We start from the raw sequence: 26,673 nt of genomic DNA, 5'->3' as shown, positions 1-26,673 counted from the left end.
CTCTTTTGTTTCAATGTTTCGGTGACAAGAACACCTTTGTTTCCCCCTGCGTCTCCTGACATCCTTATTTCACATTATTAACTTTAAGTGGTTAAAGTGATTGTGATGCTGCATCGACACATTTAGATGGGGACCCCCTGGAACCCACCCCTGGGGGTCCCCGAACCCCACTTTGAGAAGCAGTGGTCTAAAGCTCTTGTTGATACTTTTTGTATAGGTGCTTTTTTTTCTCCCTTTTCCAATTGGCTCCGGTCACAACCCCCCTAACAGCCCTCCTGGGGGGGCACAGACCCCACTTTGAAAGCCTAGACAGTAGAAGACTGTGATATAATAGCACCCCGCAGGCCTCCATGTATGGATGTCTGTCATACCGATGAGAAAGAGGCAGCGTGCTGATAAGAAAAGGGGGGAGTAGCTCAAATGTTTTACTTGAGTAAAAGTATCAATATCAATACAATGTAGAAGTACTCTGCTACAAGTAAAAGTCCGGAATTCAAAATTTAAAAGTACAAAAGTATTGGTAGCAAAATGTACTTGAAGTACCAAAAGTAAAAGTACTAAATGTTTGAAAATAGCCCCCCCCCAAGGAACCCTGGGGGTCCGGGGACCCCACTTTGAGAACCAATGGTCTATTGCAGAGGTCTTCAACAGGGGGTCCGCGAAATTGTTTGATAAAAATGAAAAAAAAGTTTTTAAAAACGTTTTGTTATTTTTTTTCCCAAAAATGTCAATATGTCTTTAAACATAACATGACATATTTGCATAGCTTAGTATTGAATGCACAATAACATGGTATGTTTATACATATTGTGTAGAGAAAGAAAAGGTCTTTTGCACACCTACTGGGACAACCTGTGGGTAGGAGCAGGCTCCAGGCAACCATTTGTTCATGTTTATATATAAATATACGATATATGTGGTGGCCTACCCCCTACCCTACGAGGTAGGGGGTCCCTGCTCCATCACCCCATCAGTTTGGGGGTCCCTGGCCTGAAAAGGTTGAAGACCCCTGGTCTATTGGACATGAGGATACTGTGATTCTGACCGGTCTTGCACTGAGTTTGGACACCTTTTGTTTCAATGTTTCGGTGACAAGAACACTTTTGTTTCCCCCTGCGTCTCCTGACATCCTTATTTCTCATTATTAACTGCCGACTTCGACTTATTTCTGGCTGTGTCTGCCCACTGCCAGACATTTTAGTTTTTTATACCTTTTCAACTGGTCACATAAAATGTATATCCGTTATGATCGCTTGTCTGACTGTTTGTAAACACACGGTATCCGTGTGCCTCGCCCAGAGAATGCGACGCGATGCGTTGTGAGCTTGTAGATTTTCAAATAAAATCTTGCGGGGAAATTATAATAAGCAGATCTGGCAACCCTGCTTGTAACAGCATGTGAATATACCATCCCTAGCCAAAAATGCATGCTTTTCTTACCTTTTCAACTGGACACCGGTATCCGTGTGCATCGCCCAGAGAACAAACATTCCACACACGATCGGCCGCTTCGCTTCTAGCAGCACGTTGAAAGTAACTCGTTTTTGCCCCTGGATCTCGCGAAATCCAGGGCAAAAACGGTCAACTCAAGATAGAGACGTTCTAATCAAAAAGTTAAACTTAAAAGGAAGTGGACGGAGGCGGAAATCTTTGGATGACGTTATTTCCGGATCCGGGTGAGTGGAAAGTGAAACTGATCGCAGAACAGCGCAAACTTTTATAAAACGATTAAAAAACTAAAAGTCGTTAAAGTCGTGTGGCAGTGTGGGCCTTTGAAAAAAAGTAATTAAAGTTGTCCGTGGCAGCGAATGAGTTAATGCTGCTCGCTCACATACAGTAGATGTTTAGCTTTCACTTCATGCACGAGGACATTGTTTTTTTGTCACTGGAAAAGCCTTCTGCGCGTCTTCAGTTGTGTCTCTTCATTTGAATAGGATTGCGCCGGGCACAGTTAGTTCTTAAAGGTGATGGCAGCCGACACTCTGACTGGTTTAATTAATGTAACGCCCAAAACACACCTATGACTAAATAGGTGTTGCGCCAGGTGTCCAAATAAATGCATCAGGTGCCACATAAATGCATCCCGTAGATAGATAAGTTAAGACCATGCGCCATGGCACAACGTTTTGGCGTTAAAATAGGGCCCTCAGAGACTGAGTCAAAAGGTACTGTTGATAAAAAGTGCCAGCAGTTTCCACCAGTACTGTGGTATGTGTATGTTTTTATTTTATTTCAAACAAGTAAAGAATGACTCATTCTAAAACTACAGTTCACAGCAAGCTCTGCAGTCATCCATCTGATGGCTGGCAAATGACAAGAACTGTGTGTGTGTGTGTGTGTGTGTGTGTGTGTGTGTGTGTGTGTGTGTGTGTGTGTGTGTGTGTGTGTGTGTGTGTGTGTGTGTGTGTGTGTGTGTGTGTGTGTGTGTGTGTGTGTGTGTGTGTGTGTTTGCACACGTGCGTGCAGCAGGTGTGAATGTGTGCTGTATGCGTGTTTGTACTGTGCGAACAAACACTGTTTCTACAGTATGTACATGCATATGTGCATGCATCTTTGCACCATCATGCCAGTGAGAGATGGTGTGTGTGTGTGTGTGTGTGTGTGTGTGTGTGTGTGTGTGTGTGTGTGTGTGTGTGTGTGTGTGTGTGTGTGTGTGTGTGTGTGTGTGTGTGTGTGTGTGTGTGTGTGTGTGTGTGTGTGTGTGTGTGTGTCTTCTGCCTCTGACTGCTTCTGCCTCTCATTCTGTCTGTCGAAGATACAAGCAGAAGGCAATGCAGGCTTACAGTGTCTGTGTGGGTGGATCTGTGTGTGGCTGGATCTGTGTGTGTGTGTGTGGGTGGATCTGTGCGTGTGTGTGTGTTTGTGTGGGTGGATCTGTGCGTGTGTGTGTATGTGTGAGTGTACTTATATTACTGCACTTGTGAGGGCCAAATGTCCCCACTCCGCCGTGCGACGAAGTATGAGTATTAATTGGGCTTCCTAGCCTTCTTTCTTTCTCCATAACATGATCAAAGGCAGCGCAGACCAGGGTGTGCGTGCATGTGTCAGTTGGCCGTCCTGTGGCTGTTTCGGTATGGCATGACCCAAAGGCAGTGAGGGCCTAGGTGCAGTGGTGGAAAGTAACTAAGTACATTTACTCAAGTCCTCTACTTAAGTATAATTCTTTACTGGAGTATTTCCAATTTGCAATACTTTTACTTCTACCCCACTACATCTCAGAGGCAAATATTGTACTTTTACTCCACTACAATTATTATTATATTATTTAATTAACTTGTGAAATGGGACCTTCTGCATAACCAGTACTTTTGGTACTTTAAGTGCATTTTGATACCAATACTTGGACTTCCGGACTTTTACTCGTAACAGAGTATTTTTTTAGACATGCAACACCGTATTGGTACTTTTACTTAAGTAAAACATTTTAGTACTTTTTCCACCACTGCTTAGGTGTGTGCCTGTGTGTGTGTGTGTGTGTGTGTGTGTGTGTGTGTGTGTGTGTGTGTGTGTGTGTGTGTGTGTGTGTGTGTGTGTGTGTGTGTGTGTGTGTGTGTGTGTGTGTGTGTGTGTGTGTGTGTGTGTGTGTGTGTGTGTGTGTGCGTGCGTGCGTGTGTGTGTGTCTCTTATCTAAGACACGGGTCCTCCTGGAAAGGGGAAGGGAGAGCACCCCCCTCACCCTGGCAGACAACAGGTAGCAAGCTGCCGCGGCCGAGATAAACATCCTCATTCTGCACCCACAATGGAAGGCATTTAGCCCCTCTTCACCCTGTACATCACCCTCTGCTTTTAGCAGTCCCCGCCCTTGCCCTGGAACTGGACACAAAAGACGAGAGTGATGTGGGAATGGCGACTTGAGATGGAAAGTGAGCACAGAGCACAGACAAAAAAAGAGATGGGGGGGATGATAGAATACCTAACTCTAAACGTAGATGATTATTGCCAGACCCAGGGGGTCTACGGCTTACATGAGGCTTTGCACCTGTTTTCTCCATACATGGGCATGCCCCCTTTGTCCTTAGGCCCCAGCCATAAAAGTCTGTCCCCCTTTCGTCCATACATGGCCATGTTTTGTACCTGTTATCTCCATACATGGGCATGCCCCCTTTGTCCTTAGGCCCAGGCCATAAAAGTCTGTCCCCCTTTCGTCCATACATGGCCATGTTTTGTACCTGTTATCTCCATACATGGGCATGCCCCCTTTGTCCTTAGGCCCCAGCCATAAAAGTCTGTCCCCCTTTCGTCCATACATGGCCATGTTTTGTACCTGTTTTCTCCATACATGGGCATGCCCCCTTTGTCCTTAGGCCCCAGCCATAAAAGTATGTCCCCCTTTCGTCCATACATGGCCATGTTTTGTACCTGTTTTCTCCATACATGGGCATGCCCCCTTTGTCCTTAGACCCCAGCCATAAAAGTCTGTCCCCCTTTCGTCCATATATGGGCATACACAGGCTGACACGTCATGTGAAGTCCGGCTTAGCCGTGACGTAGTGCTCTGATCTTAGTACTTATTCCGGGTCTGGCAGAACCAGGTCTCCTGGTCTTGTTTTCTAGGTTCAGTGGTGTGTCCTCCTTCAATTGTGCATTACATATGTGACATTCCAAAGTTCCAAAGAGAGCCTGCCAGTGGCACTGCAGTGGAACTTCAATGGCAATTCCAAGCTAATAGAACATAGACAGCCTTTATCTTCCTGGAAAGTTAGTGTAACAATAACCCTGTAGCAATAATGGGCTAATGAGGACGTAATATTGTATTTATTATTAATAACTCCAGAGTTATGGAGTATTAATATTAAAATGTCAAGATATTAGGAAATATCGAAATTACTTCACTTTAACACATTCCCTGCCATTGACGGAGATCTCCGTCCTTGTGTGTGCCTCCATAAACATTGTAAAAAATTATATTTGAAGGCATTAAAGGGAAACTTCACCGATTTTGATAAAAAATCCTATTTTTATGAGGTCTAGGACCCATAAACATGATCCTGGTGTGTTTTTTGTGTTGTGTCTGTGTTTTTAGATTTTTTATCCGTGAGTATCTCATTTGAGATACTCACGCCTCAAATGACGCTGAAGGATCAGCTCACCTTATGTCCGCACTACATGGTGTTTCAGTGAGACCAAACCCACACACCCCAGGGGGTGTTTCCCAAAGAGTGGGACCAGCCTTCTTTTTTTCCCTTCCTCAATTGTACAATGGCGTCGGTAAACACTCAGTGGAGATTCTCCACTGGAGAAACGCTAACACAACAGATATTTATTTGAACCATAAAATACAGAAGAGCAGTTCCGCCGCAGAGGAATTCAACAGGCTGCGTGCTGAAATAATGCTGGACAGTGGACACATTGTATGGATTACTTTAGAGTAAGTATGATTGCTGTAAACATTATGCCAACTTGACATAATAATCCAACGTGTAATTGTACTTGATTGCTTTAATGTTAGAGATTAATAAAGTTAGGGTAGTGTACGATGTGTAGGTAACTTCTGATAGACGCATGCACGCAACCGATTCTTGTTTACATTGTACCGTACCGTTCCAATAGCTAGCCAAATGCTAAGCTAAACCACTTGTGTGACAAGCCTAATTTATGCTTTGTCTCTCGTCAGATTTCAAATATAAAGTGCTTATGCCATGGCCACAGATGTTACAATTTGAATCGGGTGGTGTAAGTACCCGTATCTGTCGTATTGTTAAATAAAGAAGCATTTTTATCCGATCGGTGGCCATTTTCTCATTGATATATAATGTATGTCAAGTGCAATACACCTCCCCACCGATAGGGTCGGCATAATAAATGGCCGCCGATCGGATTAAAATGCTTTTTTATTCAATAATACGGAAGATACTGGTACTTAGACCCACCCGATTCAAATTGTAACATCCGTGGTCATGGGATAAGCACTTTATATTTGAAATCTGAACGTTTATGTAGATGTACGGATTGTACATGTAGAAAGTGCAAACACCAGGTTGAAGTGCCGCCATGACAGTCATGTGTCACGGCTATTTCGTCCATAGACTCGCCGGGCGGGTCCCGAAAATAGCAGATCTACAAGCTCACAACGCGTCAGACTCGACACTTTGTGAGCTTGTGGGTCTGCTATTTTCGGCTCACATGCAATATTAGTATAAATTAGGCTTCACCTCGGATGATATCTAATCTACAAGTCTAATTATCTAATGTGTTATTTTCAACAGGACAGAATGGAGGAACTGCTGATGAAGAAAGACCTCGGACTCACCTTATGAGATAGTCATATTCATATATATTCTTTTTCTAAATAAAACGGTTACATTTATACCCTGCTTGCTGTTCTCATTGATCATGGTACATTTTACATTGCATTCATAATGACAAAATGTATGACCCACAATTCTATAATGGTTATTTTGAACCATTTCATGATATATTAGTATTTACTTCTACATATGATCATCATCATCACGGTCTCAGTTGAACAAAAAACAACAACGATTAGGCTGTGTATGACAAGGTATTTGAACATTAGCATGTCATCTATTCTAAAGTAATGCCCATCATGTTTTCTATAAGTTTAGCCCAAAGAATATAACTGGAAATGACAGTGAAACATTATGTTCTCAGAAATAAGGAATCACACATGACATGAGTATGAAACGTTTTGTTTTATTATTATATTGTTGACTATGCCTCATCGCCATGGATGTCCCGAGTCCCAGATGGACGTCACCAGCACTGTCTTCATGGTGGGAACTGGGAAGGAATGTTGAACACACGTTTAGTGCTACTCTGCTAATTTACACATGATATATTTAGTTTGCTAAAAGATGCAATCAATACAGAACACTATACAACAGCAGCAAAGATTGAATATTTTCACCTGGCTGGCGCAGTAGTGCCACTGGTCAGACGATGATGATGGGGATTGGGGACTGTTATATCCTTCTGTATATATAGCTAACTTGCAATGTCTACTGGTCCAACTGTGTACTGGTTCAACAAGAGGCAGATTTCACATGGTCCAAGAAAGAACATGGCTTCATGTCGTGTTCTGTGATCCAAATTGGGTAAATAAAAATGTAAACAAAGTCGGAATGGAACATTCATGAAGTCTATTCAGTGTTGCCATCTTGTGAGATGTGACTATCTTCTAAGAAATCTTGAGGAAAAAAAGCGCTAAATGTATGGAATATTTTTGAAACATTTTAACAACACAAATCTGGTACAGGGGTCCCTGGCAGAAATTATAATTTCAGATGAGTGGTCCGTGGACAAGTACACAATTATTTTATTTATGTATTTAAAAACAAGCCCAAAAAAACGTCACCCACAACTACCAATATTTACAAAGTCCCAGAGTCGCTTATAATAAGCAGACATGGCAACACTGGTCAGTGGTCAATGTGTATGTGTTGATGAAAACATCAACATGTGTTGATGTTGTTGTAGTGAGAACTGGGAGGGGAAGTTACAATGTAGACCACACCCCCACGCAGCCTCCCCTCCCACAATGAAGGGCAGTGCCCCAAAGCATTATGGTCATTGTAGTAATGCAGCAGTCCAGTCAAACCCCAGTAAAACACACAGACTTCTATATTTTTCTGGCCATAGGGTGCAAATTTCAAATTTTTCTACTGTTATCTACTAGAAATATTATTAACATTGAGTGACTGTAAGTTCTTCCAGGGGTGAAGTGCTCCTTTAAGACAACCATGGATTGATATAGTTGAATTTCATTTTAGGGGGGGGGGGGGTCTGAGGCAGCAAGGCTCCATAATGCAGTATCGTTGCAGTACAGTAAAGGTTGGCACTATAAAAGAAAGGCAATGAGGTCACCAGTATCAGTAGGTGTTCCGGCACATACTGGAAGAAGACTTTATTAAAAAAAAAATGACGTTACAAGACACTGTACAGAGAGGCTGAGGTCTAAGGAGTAGGCAGGTGATGACAGAACGCCCCCAACAATCCCCCTAAGGCTAGCTGCCTCTGCAGATTGATGATATGTCCCGGGTGGTTCTCTAATAGAGCTACTGTATAGCACTCAACCTTCAGCACAAGATTAGATGTGAGGGCAAAGCCCATAGCGACTGCATGTTAAGGGACCATAGAGAACTCCCCACACAAACCTGGGATATGGGACCAGAGGTCTCTGGTAGCTAAGTTGGACATTACATCGCTAGAATGAAGACCAGCAGTACTCTTTAAGTACACCTTCAATGCGGTTGAGAAACACGACTTTTAAGGTGAAATTACACTACGTCTGTGATTTCCCACCTGTGGGCCGTGAGGGTATTGCATGTGTATTGCACACATTTCAATGATGGATTAATATGAAAAAAATGATGTACCTTTATAAACCATTGATCCAAGCAGGAACAAAATCGATTGATTGATCAAAATAAACATGCTCTGAAAACGCACACAGCCCACCCATCTGACTTAATGCATCTATGGGGATTCCAAGCTAATATAAACTACAGCCTTTCTCTTCCTGGAAAGTTAGCAAGCTGAAATAGAGCTATCGTTATTGCATTCATGAAATAAATACATGAATGCATAAATAATAAGAAGGTTTGAATTAGTGTCTGAAATTTCCAAACGAGCCTCTACCGATGATGTCACTGGTAGGCGGGTTTCTGAACTGTCCACAGCCCTCCTCTGAGACACGGCGCCAGAAAATGTTAAAGGGCAAGACCACTTTGGTAGAGGTTTGGGTTGTGTATTTACCTTGCCATGATGTAACTCCAAAGGTGGACAAGAAATTAAAAATAATTGCTCCATTGATTAGAAATTGATCATTCAAAATTATGCTCCTCATTGACTTACATTGTACGGTAAAACAGCTCTCAAAGTCACTCTTTTAGCACGTAAACAAACGCAAACAAAGTTGATTCAGACAATATAGAACATCACCAAACCCAGTACTGTTTTTTTTTTATATAAAAATGTTAACTTCCTGTTGATTTTGCTATTTTCATTAAGAAGAAAACCCGGACTGGATTCGCGGATCTGGATCCGGATCTTCAAATAGTAAAATCAGCAGGAAGTTAACATTTTTATTAAAAAAACAAACAGTACAGGGTTTGGTGATGTTCTATATTGTCTGAATCAGCTTTGTTCATGTTCGTTTACGTGCTAAAAGAGTGACTTTGAGAGCTGTTTTACCGTACAATGTAAGTCAATGAGGAGCAAATTTTGAATTATCAATTTCTAATCAATGGAGCAATTATTTTTGATTTCTTGTCCACCTTTGGAGTTACATCATGGCAAGGTAAATACACAACCCAAACCTCTACCAAAAATGTTAATGAAGATAAGCTGAAAATGGGTGAAGTGGTCCTTTGAAATGAGGGAATTTAATTCCACTCAGCAGACAAAGAAGACATTCGATCTGATAAGAAAGCGTTCTCACTTCAACGGTCACGGATAATGATCATCGTCTGAGTGCAATCAGTGCATCTGCTGCCATCGTTCTTGACAGCAATAATATACTGACCAAGAAAATGAATATGAATGTGATACTAGTGTTACAGTGAACCAGCTTACAGTGCAAGCTGGTTCTCAATGACTGGTCCGGAGACCAACAGGCCAAATGGACCCTTTTACGGGTCTGTAACTCAGGGTCATGTTTATTTTAATGATCAATACATCGATTGTGTTCCGTCTTGGATCAGTGGATCTAACATAGTATACTTAAACTTCCTATTCATCGGTATCACTATGAAAATAGCCTCTATTATTCTGGCCATGTCATAATAGGCAAACATTCTGAGCTTGTGGATCGGCTATTTTCGGAGATTTGATGTGGACTAGTGAAAAAGGGAGGGGACCAAGTACGGAGCCCTGGGACCGGTTGGATCAGCGGTTGTTACCGAGCCGCCATGCAGCAATGGATCTCCATATATGGAGATTGTGCGTGCATGTGAGTGTGTCCTATCTGATGATGTCAGGACTATGACGTCATACTGATGACATCAGGGATCTCAGTATATGTGGGTATAAAAGGGACACAGACAAGACGGTTTCTGCAATTCGGTATCAAGATACAGGGATCGGAGTTATAGTTTTCTGACTTATTGTTTTTTTGCCAGTGACAAAGAGACGATACTCAGTAAGGAAATAGAGAGATAAACAGACAGAAAGAGATACAGAGACGCTGGTCATGGAAGGAATGGCGTCCCAATTGTCCCTGACTCGGGGCTTTAACTGTTCATACTGTTCATACGCTTTCAATTCTGAGGTCTACTTGCTTAAACACTTGAAGAGAAGCCACGACCGTGTCTACAATGCTATGCTGAAGACTGGAAAGATCCAGGACTGGACCCACGAAGCTCCCCACTGCCAAAGGCTGAAGAATGGACCGACCCCCTCAACAGCCTGTCGGCAAATAACTAGCTCTATAACCAGCTCTGTGACCAGCTCTGTAACCAGCTCTTTAACCAGACAGAAACGGAGAGACACGCCTTACGACAGGAACCAGACCTTTGACCATGCCTCCGGAGCCTCTGGCTCTGTGCAAGCCCCCACTGAGCGGTCTACAGACGTATCCAAACTGTTGGCTGCCACAGCCAGCAGCAGCGAGAGCGAGCGCATGGCAGCGATCTTGACTGCGTTCTCTGACAAAATGGACTCCATGGCGAAACGGGAGACCCACGAAAAGATGGATATGGAGAACGAGATAGATCGGCTAAAAGCTGAAAACTGCACACTACTCATGAAAGTCAGTGTGCTGGAAAGACAACAACGTCAGTGCGAATGCATGCCTCGTCGGGATACAAGAGATGTTCAAGACCAGTCAAGGACAACGGACCACCACAGCTATCACTAAGCTACTGCAGGAGCCATCAATTGATTGATTGAATACTTTGTATTAACAAATAGCAAACAGTACAGCAAGTACAATAGCGCGAGCAATGCTAAAAGGATAACACAGAAAGCCCTGAGGACTTGTTTCCATTGTGGTCCTATGTACAAGACAAAATACAAAACAAATTAATCATCAATCCCAGGAGCAATACATCTTCTAGCTGCTACACACCTGCTCACAGAGCTCCCCAGAGTTGTGGTGTTGAAGTTTCACTACCTTCAGGAGAGATTTCCCACAAAGCCTCCAGTGCGGCTCCGTAGAGAAAGTGAGCAATCGTTCCAGATTTCCAAGGAGAGTAGCATTCGTCGAGTCTATAACGAAAATGTGTTGAATTCCACTCGCCCAAAGTTTGTCTGTAACACATCACTTGCTTAATTTCATTACCCTACAGGACGTTTTTTTGGTTTTAAAAAAAAAAAATTAAATTACTTTTTCACTTAATTTTATTATTATTATTTATTATTTTCCCCCAAAAAATATAAAAGAAATATGAAAAAAGTAATTGAAAAAACAAGACCCCCTCAGGCATTAGAAGGACAATATCAGACACCAGAACGAAGGACATGCATGTGTTTTCAATGAATCTAACATGGTTAAAATGGAGTTTGAAGTTACAATGGGTTTGTAGGAAGGGGGCATGTCTGATAAAATGAATGAATCAAATATCAAAATACTGAATCAAGCAACTTGAAAACTGTCTGGGCTGCTTTCACAACAGAGGTGAGTAACCCTGAGAAATAACAGTCAACAGGAGGAAATAACCTGCCTTGATGTTCATGCATTGTTATATGTGCATGACGATTTCAGCTCTCACGTTTAGGTGAATGACACACAAGTATTTGAAGTTTCTGAGTCTGTGTTTAACAAAATTTGTTTTGAAATCAATTAACACACTGTTTTGACAGCCGCCCCCCTCTATGGAACTCACTCCCAGCTCACATCAAAGCTGTCCCCACCCTCGCCACGTTTAAAACCATTCCAAATCCACCTTTTCAGACTTGCATTCCCTGCCTAATCCTAATCCCCCCTTTTTACCTTTACTTCTATAGTTTTTTTTACGATTGTTTTACCAATGAAGTTGTTTTGTAAAGTCACTTTGAGTACTCAGAAAAGCGCTATATAAATTGTATGTGTTATTTGACAGAAATTGAATACACATGCGTTGGAAGTGTAAAACAAGAAGGGCCTAGCGTCATGAACACAACGAGAAACAACAACATGAGCACAGCGGTTGTGGCGGTTGTTTGCCATATCCCCTGCGATTGGCTTGTCAATAGCACAGTGTTGCAATATCGCACTTACTGCGACAACCCTAGTGACAAGGCTCCGGTGAGGGGAAGAAGAAAAAAACAACCATTATGTCAGTTTTTCTCCCGAAAGCCGTCAATCATGAGAAGCATGAGCTGCTTGAATGTGACTGAGGGAAATAGTCACTGTGAGACGGTGTTCCTCCTGGGAGCTCCCTATCCACATCCAATAGCCTTCTTATTTTTATAGCTCGGGCTGTGGGCCGATGCCACTGCGGAGGAAATCCCCACTGTGAACAGATGGGGAGATCTACACCGGCTGTACTGTTTACCACGGGCTCAAATGCCACGGTGATATCATCACCTCTGCGTGGTCCCCGATAGCATCATCACCCCGGAGGCGGTGGCTCCGGTGGCCCCCGGAGGAATGCCTTTTTTTGGAGCCTTTGTCGGGAGGAGATTGTTTTTTTCTTCTTTTCTTTTGTCTTCTCTGAAACATATCAGCGCTGTCGGGCAGAAACCTCTTATCTCCATATTCTAACTTTTTGTGTTTTTTCGTGAAGTAACGTTACGCCCTACTTGATCATACTGTCAAAGGCATCAAAAGTAGCAGATCCACAATCTTGATCGCAACGCGTTTTTGAGCTTGTAGACCTGCTAATTGTGCTACTTTTGAATTTGAATCCTGAAAAGTAACAGTTTTGGACATGAGGTTTCCACCCCAACAGAGACGATATAGTACACACGCCACGCCCGGATTAAAATAAGATAAGAATCACACCCAGTGTAAGCGAGCTGTGTATGAACTAGAGGAACAATGTGAAATCGCTGTCCATTAGTTTCAATAGGCTGCTCAACAGCGCCACTTGAAGCAAATCACACCCAGGTGTTTCCAATGTACTAATGAAAGGTCGAAAACGGCGTGCGTGTGTGTGTGTGTGTGTGTGTGTGTGTGTGTGTGTGTGTGTGTGTGTGTGTGTGTGTGTGTGTGTGTGTGTGTGTGTGTGTGTGTGTGTCTTTTTAAGTGGCATGTGTGTCAGTGCTGTGTTGTGCCGTCCTGTTTGTGTCGTAGCCTAATTAAGTTGCAGGTTTGTATTGTGATCAGTTGCAGGTGCCCATGCTACATGGAGACATGCTGTACATGTATACAGAGTCACTAGTAGAAGCGACTGTTACTGCTTAAAGAAAGTGAGCAGTCCAAAGGTCCTTTACATTCCGACGGCATAGTCATGGAAACACATGAGATCGTGTCGATGGCCACATCCTGTACGTTTCTCTCCCAGCTCTCTATCTCATTGGTTCTCAATGTGGGTCCTTGAGGGTGTTCCAGGGGGTCGCCAGCTAAATGTGTTAACACATGTAAACCCCTGTATCCATATTTCATATGTTGGCTATTCGAAAATAGCAGATACAAGCTCGCAGCGCGGCACGAAGTGACACGCTGTACATCTGCTATTTTTGAACATTTTTTAAAAATGTTGTGTGTGTTTGAAGGATTTCTAATACTTTGGCATTTTCTTACACAAATCTTCTCTTCTGGGGGTCCCTGGCTCAAAACATTTTCAGATGAGGATCCGTGCCCAAATATATATAGATTTTGGGGTCCTTGGCATGAAAAAGTTTGAGACCACTGCTCTATATAACTCAAGAAAGAAAGAAAAAACACGGAGCACGAGAATGCCTCGGGCACTGCTGCCCATGAGGGAATTCCCTCCATAAAATCACCCGAGGCAACCCACTACTGTGCGTTTAAATGTACCACTTTCCCATACAGTATATCATGCTAGTCCACCCACCACTCGAAAGTGTTTTGGTGGGCACACAGTAGACGCAAGTTTGAATCCGATACTGGTGCAATATGCATTTGGTATCTTGCACTACTCTAGGTCGGTATAGATTGTCTGTTCTGAGCGATGCAACACATCGTGAGCTTGTAGATCGTCTATTTTCACTACTTTAATTAATCAGTGAAAATGATGGATCAGCGGAGTCCCTCAGGCCTCTATACTAGTGTCCTTTCTGTTTCCTGTTATTGTGGGGGAAGTGGATAGCAATACGGATGCCGGGGTTTAAGTGGTTAAAAAAAAAGTATAATTATACTAATATTAATTTAAAAAAGGAACTGTTTTGGACTTAAAATCGTTTCCACCCGACAGGAACGAGTTGCAGATCTTGCACCAGAACTATTTTTAGAGACTTTTTTGGTCGTCCAGGCGAGAGCCCCGCTCTGTTAGACTCGGTTGCCATGGGGAACGATTCCTTTTGGAACACCTCACATTGTGCAGCGAAACCCAATATATTACCCACATTTTCCAGCCAAACGCATTCCTGTGACAAGCTGTCAGTGCCAGGGACATGCTTGGCACTCCATTATGTTAACTGTCAAATCTGCGGGGGGGGGGGGGGGGGGGGGGGGAATCTCATTCCGCTAGTTTCCTTGTTTGTGAAAGGCAGAAGTATAGTGTGGAGAGAACCGCTTCCTTTGTTGTGAGAGAGGGAGAGGAAACTATCGTGGTGCGTTGTGACGGTACTAGTTATCCACAACGTCTAATAGATAGTGGTTCCCATACTGGGGGATTGGGAACCCCAGGGGGTCCCCAAAGGATTTTCGGGCGGTCCCCAGATGATTAGCTCAATGTGCAACATTGTTTTCTCACCAGATGATTAGCTCAATGTGCAACATTGTTTTCTCACTCGGCAGTAGACAACTAACATATAAGTGTATACAGGGTGTCTGCACATTTTTAAAGTAACAATTTAAGGACTTTTTTAATACCTCTAATAATAACACCCTTACTATGTCAAAAGTAACCAACAAACTATACTATAAAAATGCTCAAACATTGGACAAATTGTTAAACATTACCTAAGAAGAAAAAAATGAAAATAACCGATCTACAAGCTCACAACGCCTCGCAGTTGAAAGTTTGGGAACCCTTGAAAAGGATCATTGGTTCTCAACGTGTGGGCATGAGCCCACTGGTGGGACGCGAATGTACCGCAAGTGTAGCCTGGCGTAGCTAGACTATATCACTGCGTGGATATGAGTCTGGTGCTTCCATGAGGACGTTTTGTTTCCCAAGGGGCGGGATCAAAACAATGTCCCTCGACGCAATTGGTTAGACCTACAACCAACTACCAATTACAGTCGCCCATTTTCGAATACTGGGCCCTGATTGGTGCCCCACGTCTTCTGGAACAGGAAATGGTTTCTCTATGGAGCGGTGCCAGACCCAAATCGCAGATTCGTCTGGTCCCAGGCTACCGCAAGTGTGCCCATATTTGGAGCTGACTGATTTGTTTACTGATGCCATGACGACACTTTGAGGTTACACAACACACTCCATATGTGGGCATAGCTACTGTACTTTATGAACTCCTTATATGGATACGGCTGAGTCATGGTGACATGAGCGTGACGTCAGAGGTCCGCTGCCCGCCCGCTCACCTGCTGGTCCTTCCTTAAGCCAATTTGAATAAAAAGGCTACTGTAGGATAACATTAACCTAAATATGAATAGAAGAATAACAAAAAATGTCATTGCATGTCATTCTAACCCAGAATGATATTTGATATTTGACTCTGATACAGAGAACCACTGACCTAATGCATCAGAGGTTCGCAAACATTTTCATGTCAAAGATCCCCCACATTGTATTTGGCTGTGGAACCTCATAATGAAAAGATTTAGTGTTCAACTGTTGTTAAAATGTAAAAAAAAAAAACGGTTAACGTGGTTAAACAGTTCCTCTTTTAGCTGGGGACCTCCTGGAGCCCTCCTCAAGGACCCCCGAGGACCCCCCAGACCCCACTTTGAGAAACCACTGAACTAACAGATCACCACGGTTGTCTCTGCTACTGCTGTAGCACAGTGGTTCTCAAAGTGGGGTCCGGGGACCCCCCTGGAACTCCCCCAAAGACCACTGGGGTCTAAATGAGTTACTATAGCGTCAACATTTTAACCATTTTGGCCATTCAAAAATAGCAGATCAACAAGCTCATAGCTTGTCACTTTGTGCCAATCTAAAAAGTGAAACATTTTAACACAAATCTTTGCTTCTGGGGGTCCATCCATGGAACAAAATATTGTGAGATGGGGGTCCACGGCCAAATACATATCATTTTTGGGGTCCTTGACATGAAAAAGCGGTTACATTGAGGTGCATATTTCCCTCTCTCTCTCTCTCTCGGCTCTCCCTGGATGTGAGTGTTAATGTTCCCATTATTGTGTGTGCAGGCAGAGAAAGCAGACAATCGTGATGTTTACTGCAGCGAAAACGGCGCACGTCAGTCACTTGCACGTCCTTATGGGTTTACCCGATGATACTTAGAAACTCGAAAAGAAGGAAAAAAACGTGACGCACTGCTAACTACAGTTTATTATGCTGCTTTTTAGCAGCAAGTAAGACCTTTGCTTTTCGCAAGCGTTGAGTTTAGTTTTTTCCCTAGTGTTGGCAATGAAATACAATGTGGATAGAGGGAGGGAGGGAGGGAGGGAGGGACAGACAGACAGAGAGAGAGAGAGAGAGAGAGAGACACACACACACACACACACACACACACACACACACACACACACACACACACACACACACACACAGATACAGAGACAAAGAGAGAGGAGACAGACAGACAGGCAGGCAGGCAGGCAGGCAGGCAGGCAGGCACACGGACAGACGGACAGATAGACAGAGAGGACGGACGGACGGATGGGACAGACAGGACAGACAGGACAAACAGACGGTCTAGACATGTGTTCTGTAGACCAGCGGAGGTAGCTGGAAATAGAAGGGAGCTCTCGTCTCTATGGAAACCACTGGCAAAAAGTGTGGAGCACGCATGCACGCACGCATGCACGCACACACACACATTAAAGACATGTTGAAGATATGGATGAAAGGCTGGAAAAGAGACAGAGAGAGAGAGAGAGATCAAGAAGAGAAATGAAGGATAAAAGCAAGAAAGTGAGTTGGTTATATGCAGGCGTGCGTGTGTTCGTTCATGTGTACTTGTATTTAGTTTCCCAAGTATTGTAGAATTTGAGAAATAGACATTGCGAGAACCATTTTCCTGGAGCTCACAAGAGAAATTATGTGTTATGGTTTAAAAAACAGATTTGGGGAGCTAGGCTTACAATTAGTTAGGATATTAGGCATTTAGAGGTTAGGTTTAGGGTGTAGAGTTGGAATTAAGCCTGATGGATACTTTGCGTGCCAGTGTCGTGCACCAAAAATAGCAGATCTACAAGCTTGTAGATCGGCTGTTTTCGGGTTAGGGTTAACAATAGCAAAACATTAAAAACAATTGCATTCATAAAATCAGGCATCCTAAATCTTTTATGCCCTCACAAGTATAGTAATACAAACGTGTGTGTGTGTGTGGGTGTCGGTGTGCCTGTACGTACGTGCGCGTGCGTGTGTATGACAGCCCATGGCGAGCATTAATGTCAAACAGTTCATCTCTCTCTGAAGGAATTGATTTCATTTCACAAAGCGAGGACATTATTGTCTCCCTTAGACACGGCGGGAGGGCCATGTGTCATACAGCGACGTTGACAACACGGCGATAAGACACACAGTAAAAGGAGCTGTTCTCCATCGCAGCGTTTATCTGCAAAGGCATGCGGGGAAATTTCACTTTCAGTGTCCAGCTGCTCCCAAAAGGCCTTTAGAACGTTACAATGATAATGATTCAGCCCTGATGATGGTTGACTAAGTGTCAGACTAGACTCATTTCATTTCATTTAGAGAGAGAGAGCTGGTTATTCCCTCCTCACTGTTCTACAATTCCATCACTTGGAGCTTTCCCACATCAGCAAAGATCCTGTGAGTTAAATTAATGTAAATTGAATTAACATATCTCTTGTTTTATTATTCAACTCTTTTCGAAATTAAACGAGCACTCATGGTTATTACTGTGCAGTAGTGAAGTAATTCAGTGAAGTCAGCAGTGATGGAAGAAGTACTCAAATTTCAAAGCAAAGTTCAAATCAAAGTAAAAGTAAAAGTATCAATACCCTATTATAGAAATAGTCTGTTACAAGTACAAGTTTGGTAATCAAAATGTATTTCCTTGAGTGAAAGTACAGGTATTGGCATCAAAAGTAAAAGTACTCATTATGCAGAAGGTCCCATTTCACAAGGTTTCAGATGTATTTAATGTATAAAAATCCTTTGCAAATAGCAGATCTATAAGCTCACAACGTGTCGCGAGCTTGTAGATCGGCTATTTTCAAATTGCCAAAGTATATATATAGGTCTGACGTGGTTTTGTAATAATTATCAAAATGTACAAAATAACTAGTAAGTAATGCTTTCAGATAATTATAGTGGAGTAAAAGTACAATATTTGCCTCTGAGATGTAGTGGAGCGTAAGTACAAAGTATTAAAAATACCCCAAAATTGTACTTAAGTACAGTACTTGAGTACATGTACTTAGTTACTTCACACCACTGCTGTGCAGTAGAAGTGAAGTCAGCGAGGAGATTGTAACTTAAAAGCTTTAGAGTTGATCGATGTTCAGTGTTGTACAGTGGCTTATACGTTGCCCTCAACTAGCTAGTGTGGCATTATGGCTGTGTCGTGGCATTCTGGATCAATCAGTGACTGATGTCGACAATATTAGGTGGCTAGGTGGTGATGGTTATGCTTTAATGCACATGATATCACATGGGGAGAAGTACTTTATAGACATAGATCGGTGTTAAGGTGGAAATGGAAGCATGTCACGTTATTTGCCTGCACCCTGTAAATGAATTGTCGTTAATTGTCCGAGTTTGCTCCAGTGCCTTCCTTCTTCTATATATACCAGTCCCACTCCTGAGATGCACCGGACCAGCCTGAATTTGGCTTGAGGCCCGGTGAAACCCCTTTGTTCCAGTGGAACAAAGGGGTGTTCTGCCAACGAGCACAGGGCTCAAACCATAGGTTTTTTTTCTTTTTTAAACAATATGTTTATTGGCATTTTCAATTGTATAACATAACAACAACAACAATATGGCTCTTGTATTAAATGTCTATAAATAATCAAACAAAAACAGAGCAAATAGACATCACATAGAAACCATAGTTATACTGGCTGCTACAAGGACAGATAGGCTGTAACAAAAACAACAGCTATCAGGCCTAGCTGAGACACCCTGGCTCCCACAGGCTACCAAATATCATGTCATATCATAATGTGTTATATAAGTGACTGTTGGTACCTGCAACATTTCCAACACACGCACCGGCCCCGCACGCGCGTGCGTCCCGTCGCCACTTCCTGGACCCACAGTGAACACACACGCAAACCCACACACTTATATACACACACACACACGGCCGGACCCGCTCGCACGTCCCGTCGCCGCATCCTGGACCACAGTGCGCGCGCACACACACACAACCGTAATAATGTTTTCTTAGTGTACACGGCCCGTAAATGAAAGTCCTTTAAGTTTAAGCATGTTCTCTGTGTGTGCTTGTACCAGACGGCAACAGTCTAACAGAGTGGGTCTGTGGATTCGACGCATGCGCAGTTTGATCATTCATCCCATAGCTCGGGGGGCTGTAACCATGGTGAAATTCTTTTACATAAAAACGCTAATAAACAGCTGACATTTGGGGAAAGTGAAAAACGGGCGTCTGTGTTCCGTGCACATGCTGATGGTCAATGGCCATGTGCAGATGAATTGCTCCAGCCACTGAGGAGAACCGGGCAGAAGAGATTTTGGGGACGCACAGAGGTTCGTTTAATTATTGGAGGATTGACCTGTATTATGTCTTGGGTGGTGGTGTTGGTTATTTGTTTGATTATAGTTTGTGATGAATTGTCTTGTCTGGTCCCTTTAAATAAAGACAAATCATCACACCTGACACCATTTCACACTTGGCGAATCACCCCCTTTGTCCGTGACAATGCATTGACAAAGTGTCAATAGCAGGCTCTCTGAAACTTTGGAATGTCACATATAAAATAACAAAACAGATCACGAACTGTTGTGAGCTTGTAGATCTGCTGTTTTCCAAAATGGAAAAATCTTGAAAAAATTCAGAATCATTTGGAAAATCATTGGTTCTCAAAGTGGGGTCCGGGGACCCCCAGGGGTCCTTTGGGGGTACCAGGGGGTCCCCAGCATAATGTGTTAATACAGCGTCACAAGCATTTCACCATATTTTATATGTTATGTATGTTTTTGTTCAACTCGAATCTTTGCTTCTGGGGGTCCCTGGAACTAAATATTTTGAGTTGGGGATCCGTGGCCAAAATACATATCATTTTGGTGCTCCTTGACATGAAAAAGTTTGAGAACCACTGATCTAGCTGTCATAAGCCGTGCCCCGTTTGACGGCTCGAGAGCGACAATACATCGTATGTTCAGCGAGATGACATATTAACCCATGTCCCCCCCCCCCCCCCGCGCTAGGTATCACCACGGTGCTGACCATGACTACTCTGAGTACCGTGGCCAGGAACTCCTTGCCCAGAGTGTCTTACGTGACGGCCATGGACCTGTTCATCACCGTCTGTTTCCTGTTCGTGTTTGCCGCCATGATAGAGTACGCCATGATCAACTACTGCGCCTACAGTGCACAACCCAAAGCCCCTCCTAAGAGACAGAGAATGGCTGTGAGTATGTTATCCACACTGTCGGGTAGAAATCTCGTATGTGCCAAACTGTGACTTTTCCAGGAAATGGAAAAAAAAATAACCTGTGTTCCAAATGAATCCAGTGAAGTTATTATTTAGTCACAAGCTCTTGTTAATATATTTTCATTTGTTCAGTATTCTAAAACCCACAGACACCTTTAACCACTTTTACTTTCAAAGTGTTTCATAAAATTGCTCGTTTGGCTTTTTTCGCAACTTTTTGTGCAACGCTTTACCTATTCAAACCGGCAACGCATCTGTGTAACCTCTTTAACCATTATTTAATACTTTGGCTATTTAAAAATAGCAGATGTAAAGCTCATAGGCTTGTAGATCTGCTATTTTTGACAAATCTTTGAATATATATTTTTAACTCAAATCTTTGCTTCTGGGGGTCCCTGGAACAACATATTTTGAGATGGGGGTCCACGGCAAAATACACACACATTTTGGGGGTCCTTGACATGAAAAAGACTGAGAACCACTGACATAGAAACATAATACAGTTTTTGAGAAAACTGTTAGGATTTAGAAGATTTTTTTTTTAATCGGCTTCAAGTCTTAATGGGTTAAAACAATGAAGTAGTGCTAGGTATACTTTTAGTTGCTTGTTTTAGAAGAGAATACACTTAAGACTTCTGGTGATTAGTAGTTTTCCTGCCTGTTGAATGCACTTACTGTAAGTCTCTTTGGATAAAAGCGTCTGCTAAATGACTGTAATGTGATGTAATGCACAAACCGAGCGTGTCTTTTTACGTTTCAAGTGTTCGCACACGACGATTTTGTGCATGCATGGCATGATGCGCCACCCACCTTTTTTTTTCCACGCACACACGCACGCACCAATGCCATGCATTTCCACGAGTGCCAACATGAGGCGTGATGTGCACCAATGCGAATCCCCTCCTCGCTCCGCTATCCTACCGAGAGAGAGAACACTCCACCGACAGCCGTTGATCTCTAGCTAACAATCTCTCCGCTACAGAGAGAGCCTTAATGCTGTGTGTGGGCAGTATCCTGGCTTCCACCTGCCGAGAGGGAGAGAGAGAACCGCTTTAATGTACAGCCGCGCTACACATCCACTCAGACTGAGTCACCAGCTGCTGCTGTCAGTGCCTCTCCCCCCCTGTCCCCCTACTCCACATTCGACTCTGTCTTCATTATTATCGACACTGTCGGGTGGAAACCGTGTATGTCCAAAACCGCTGGTTTTCAGGAAATGGGGGGGGGGGGCATGTGTTTCAATTGATCCAGTGTAGTTGCTTTTTAGTCACGAGCGCTTGTTAATACCTTTCATGGGTTCAGTGTTTATATAAACCCACAGACACACTGAACCACTTTCATATTGTAAATATTCTTTTTTTTTTGGGGGTGTTTCCTGTCTCAGTGGACACTTTAGTTTTTGTATTACACTTAATTTGTAGGACTACAACTCCCATGAGTTTTGTCACCGACATGTTTGGCACAGGTGTGACACATTCATCAATCAGGTGATGACACCCTGAACCTTTATACTGTCATATTCACTGATTGCTTTATGGCTTTCAGAAGCTCTAAGACCGAAAGCTTGCTATAAGAAATATGATTTTGCACAACTAAAAAGTTAAAAAATGGAGATACAAGGTTTCTGCCCCACGACAGCAACAATATGTGGTTTCTCTCCCTGACAGCAACCAACAATTGCTAGGCAATGATGAATAGATAGCAGCGTATGTGTCCCCCCCCCCCCCCCCCATGGTCAATGCTCTCTCTCTCTCTCTCTCTCTCTCTTTCTCTCTCTCTGCACAAGCTTGCTGGAGTGGATCCTTCGACACCACAGCATGCATTCAGCCCCCTTCCTCTTCAAATCGCCAGTTGAAATACTGTATTCTGAAATACTGCATTCTCTCTGTCTGTCTGTCTGTCTGTCTGGGGAAGCCTCGTGTTTTCTCCCCCGAACCCCCTGCACCTGTTTCCCCGCACCACCACCCCCCCACTCCCCTCGGCGCCTTCCACCCTCTCTGCCGCCCACTCAGTCAGTCCTCTTCCTTCGTGACACATCTCTCACTTCAACCCCTCGAACACTCTCTCTCTCTCTCTCTCTCTCTCTCTCTCTCTCTCTCTGCCTCCTCGCACCCATTTACTCCTCCCTTATGCCTGATTTATTCTCGGTTGCGTGCCGATCATGTCAGGCATCGGGAAAGAGCCGATCTGCAAGCTCACGCAACTCGTTGTGGAACTTATAGCTTGTGCTGTTAACGGCGTACACCGTGGCCCGTGTCCACGTATAAAACAGGCGTTCCACAATAAGAAGGCAGGAGCTTGTCTCAATTTATCTTCCAACACGGTTTTACTTACTAATTGATTAATGTTTTCTTTATATATTTATCGGCATGTCTGGTTCACACCACAATATCACACAGCACGATTAATTTCCTCAGGTGGATTTTGCTTTTTAATTTTTGAACCATTCAAGAAGCAATCAAAAGTCCCTAAAAGTCCAATTTTAATTACTTCCTGTAAACACAAATGTACAGCGTGATGAGATAGACCTTTATGAATATAAATGAATCTTGATTTCATTCACCCTTTTCATTCCCTTAGCTCACGCTCCTCCACTCGCACCTGATCTTAATTAGGGAAACACTCTTGGGCTCCTACGTTCTTTATGTAACTGAAGATGACGGCCAGACGGTTTAAACTTAAACAGCACTTTAAGATATGAATCTGAAAACATTTGAGGTGAAAAACTGGCAATAAACGAGTCTCAGCCAGCTCTGTCTCTCCTGACGAGAGAAAAACTGCTGCGCTGGTGAGCTTGCTGGTGAGCTCTGCTGTGTCTTTTGATCCTATAGTCCGAGTGGACGGGGCAGTCGGTTGCTACCGGTGGCATCTGTGATTGGTGAACCAGCGTTTTCATTTAGGAAATTAGCTGGCCAGCTAGCAAAAAATCCATTTCACCACGACTTTAACTCCCTCTGTGCAGTGGTCATTTTTTTTATTTTTACTTTACTCTGGAGTATTTTAAATGTTCAGTACTTTTACTTCTACTCTACTACATGTTAGAGGCAAATATTATACTTTTACTCCACTACAATTATTTGGAAACTTTAGTTACTAGTTACTTTGCAGATATAGATAATTATATTATAAAGCATACATTAAACACTTTAGCCCTATTTTATACATACAGGTAGGCTATTTGAAAATAGACGATCTACAAGCTCACAACGCGTCGCATCGTTGTGAGCTTGTAGATTGGCTATTTTTTGTAGATTAACATTTTAGTACTTTTACTTTTGATACTTAAAGTGTATTTTGATGCCAGTACTTTCACTCAAGTAACATTTTGAACACAGGCCTTTTACTTGTAACAGAGCATTTTTATATGGTGGTATTGCTACTTCGTGAAATATCTGAGTACTTCTTCCACCACTGCCTCTGTATGCCCCCCCCCCCCCCAACCCCCTTGCAGGCCTACTCCGCCCTCCACATGGGCCACAACCACCACCACCGCGGCAGCGGCAACAACCACCGGTCGGCGATGTCGCCCGTGGGCAACTCCCTCTTCTGGCACAGCCACCACGACGCCTACGACGACGGCTGCCTGTACGAGTGCCTGGACGGCAAGGACTGCAAGAGCTTCTTCTGCTGCCACGAGGAGTGCAAGGACGGCGGCTGGCGGAAGGGCCGCGTCCACGTCAAGATCCACGAGCTGGACGCCTACTCCCGGGTCTTCTTCCCCACGTCCTTCCTGCTCTTCAACATCGTGTACTGGGTCAGCTACCTCTACCTCTAGCGGGGAGGAGACAAACGGACGACCCAGGAAAGAAGATAAGCTCCGCATGGGGGTTGGAGGGGGATGTGGGGGATGTGGGGATCGTTGAAGTCGTTTTGGCGGAGTGGCGGTATCGCCGGTATCGCTGCTGCTGTGGGGTCTGAAACGGACGACGGCACTTTCTGAGATCCAGGACTCGTCGTTTTCGGAGTCTTTGTGTGGAGGGGGTCATGTGGGAGAGCTTTTTTGCGAAGACGGGACACACTCTGCTGTAGAATCTCAACGTCGGCAAGCATTTCGTCGGGGAGTCCCGTGACTCGGGACTCAGCGTCTCTTGGCGGGGGGGGAGCCGCCGCGGCAATCGCAGACGTTTCCTGCGATTTATTCAGGACGGCGACGCGTCCACAGTGCCTTCTCAGAAGAAAAAAAAAATGGGTGCGCCAATCTGAGAGACGCAGCTTTTGAGATCCCTCCCTCGTCCTTTTATTACCTCATCCATCACACCGACCGCATGTTGTTTATTCTTTCATCAGGCAAAACACGGACGACGTTCTTCACCAACGGGAGAGTATCTTAGAAGTACCACTCTGCTTCATTTTCTAGCCTATTAGATTTAGTTGCACTACTAGAATAAGTTCCCTTTTTCTAATAACAGTAATTAGAAGTATTGTATTTTCACAGCGAGAGCCTGTTAGTTAATTGTTAAGAGTTATGTAAACGGCAGTGGTCATTTGTCATAAGAACTCTATTTGTGATTATCTTGTCATGGCTGGGGGGGGGGGCGGGGTGATGAGGACTAGAGGCCAATTTGACCTGGGATGGGATATATCAGACGAATGCATCTTACCCGTTAGCTATAAGACGCATAAACACATGCATACATTCTGTGCATACACGCGTTCACTCTTCTGCATGCATCAATACATGCATGCGTACACGCTGTACCGACCTCCTCCCCAGGCAAAGTGTATGTGAATCTAGACTGCAAGCCTAGCAGTAAATCAATGACCCGGTAGCCACTGCATTCCCTTCGCCTCCCAACAAATAGGAAGATTTTATACGTCATAAAACTTTCACCAGTGCCCCCCATATCCCCCCAATCCATCCGTCCGCCCGTCCGTCCGTCCATCCATCCATCTGTCCATGCGTCCAGTACATAGCCTATTTTACTTTCCATTAAAGTCATCTCACGTAGTTTTCAAAACTGTGGAACGTTTTTAATACCATTATATTACTTTCCCCCTTATGAAAAATGAACAGGGATACGCAATGTCCTGCAGTTTTACTGCGGCGCATGGAGGCATGTCCACTCATGTCCATCTACTGCAGAAGTGACTAACAGGTGCTGTAAAATAGGTTTCTATATATTGAGATTTCACACACACACACACACACACACACACACACACACACACACACACACACACACACACACACACACACACACACACACACACACGTGCGCGCGTGTGCACACACACACACACACACACACACACACACACACACACACACACACACACACACACACACACACTCTCTCTCTCAGAGCACTTTGATAAAAGATGGATGAAGTGTGATGGTAGTTGATGGGTCTTGATGGAGTCCCTCATGGACTTGGTTCAAACATGTAATATTGATGCCGTGTGGAGCGGAGAGACGCGACACGGACCAGCGTGGGGAGAACAGAACAGAGACAGAGAAGGCGGAAGAACGGAAAACACGTTTTTCGGATTATTTCCTCTCTTTTTTTCCATGTTCTATGGTGTTTTTTCTGCAGTTGTTTGGCTTTGTAGAACAATGAACCATCAGAACCCCTCCCCTCCCCCCTCTCCCCCTCCCTCCTGTATTTGTATGCTCACAGAAAGCTTTTATGTAAGGTGTACCTAATTAATGTTTCTATTTTCATACTGGTTATTAATGGAATGTATGTTAGGCCAGTAGCGAGGGCCTGGAGTCCCTCCGTCGTTTTTTCTCCCCGGTTCAGTCGGTTCGAGGCGGGATGAATTCATACATGCAGTATAGGGAGGGTTGCGGGGGGGGGCGGGGGTTCTGCATATTCATGTGACCTCGAGACAATTTTCCGCCCCTGTCCATAAGGTTTGTACTTGCAAATTACGCCTCGGGTGTAAGGCTTGAGAAAGACTGGGGGGCTTCTCTTCTCCGGCTTGCGAGTGTGTTT

At 43.8% G+C, this 26,673-nt stretch overlaps 1 protein-coding gene across 1 annotated transcript in view; it reads left to right on the top strand.

Moving 5' to 3' along the window:
* The window catches only part of LOC311040377 (gamma-aminobutyric acid receptor subunit gamma-3-like), a gene marked incomplete at its 3' end in the record, with an annotated part of 176,953 nt that extends 152,441 nt beyond the window's left edge, over positions 1-24,512 (top strand). The window contains exons 8-9 of the mRNA XM_084050625.1: positions 20,511-20,713; positions 24,189-24,512. Of these exons, the coding sequence (XP_083906751.1) occupies positions 20,511-20,713; positions 24,189-24,512 (527 nt within the window). The remainder of the gene's footprint in view (positions 1-20,510; positions 20,714-24,188) is intronic.
* Positions 24,513-26,673: the final 2,161 nt, after the last annotated feature.

This window comes from Gymnoscopelus microlampas, assembly GCF_963454915.1.
Source record: "Gymnoscopelus microlampas genome assembly, chromosome: 24".
Classification (NCBI taxonomy): domain Eukaryota; kingdom Metazoa; phylum Chordata; class Actinopteri; order Myctophiformes; family Myctophidae; genus Gymnoscopelus; species Gymnoscopelus microlampas.
The sequence above is the reverse complement of the archived record's forward strand: the minus strand, read 5'-3'. Positions and strand labels throughout refer to the sequence as shown.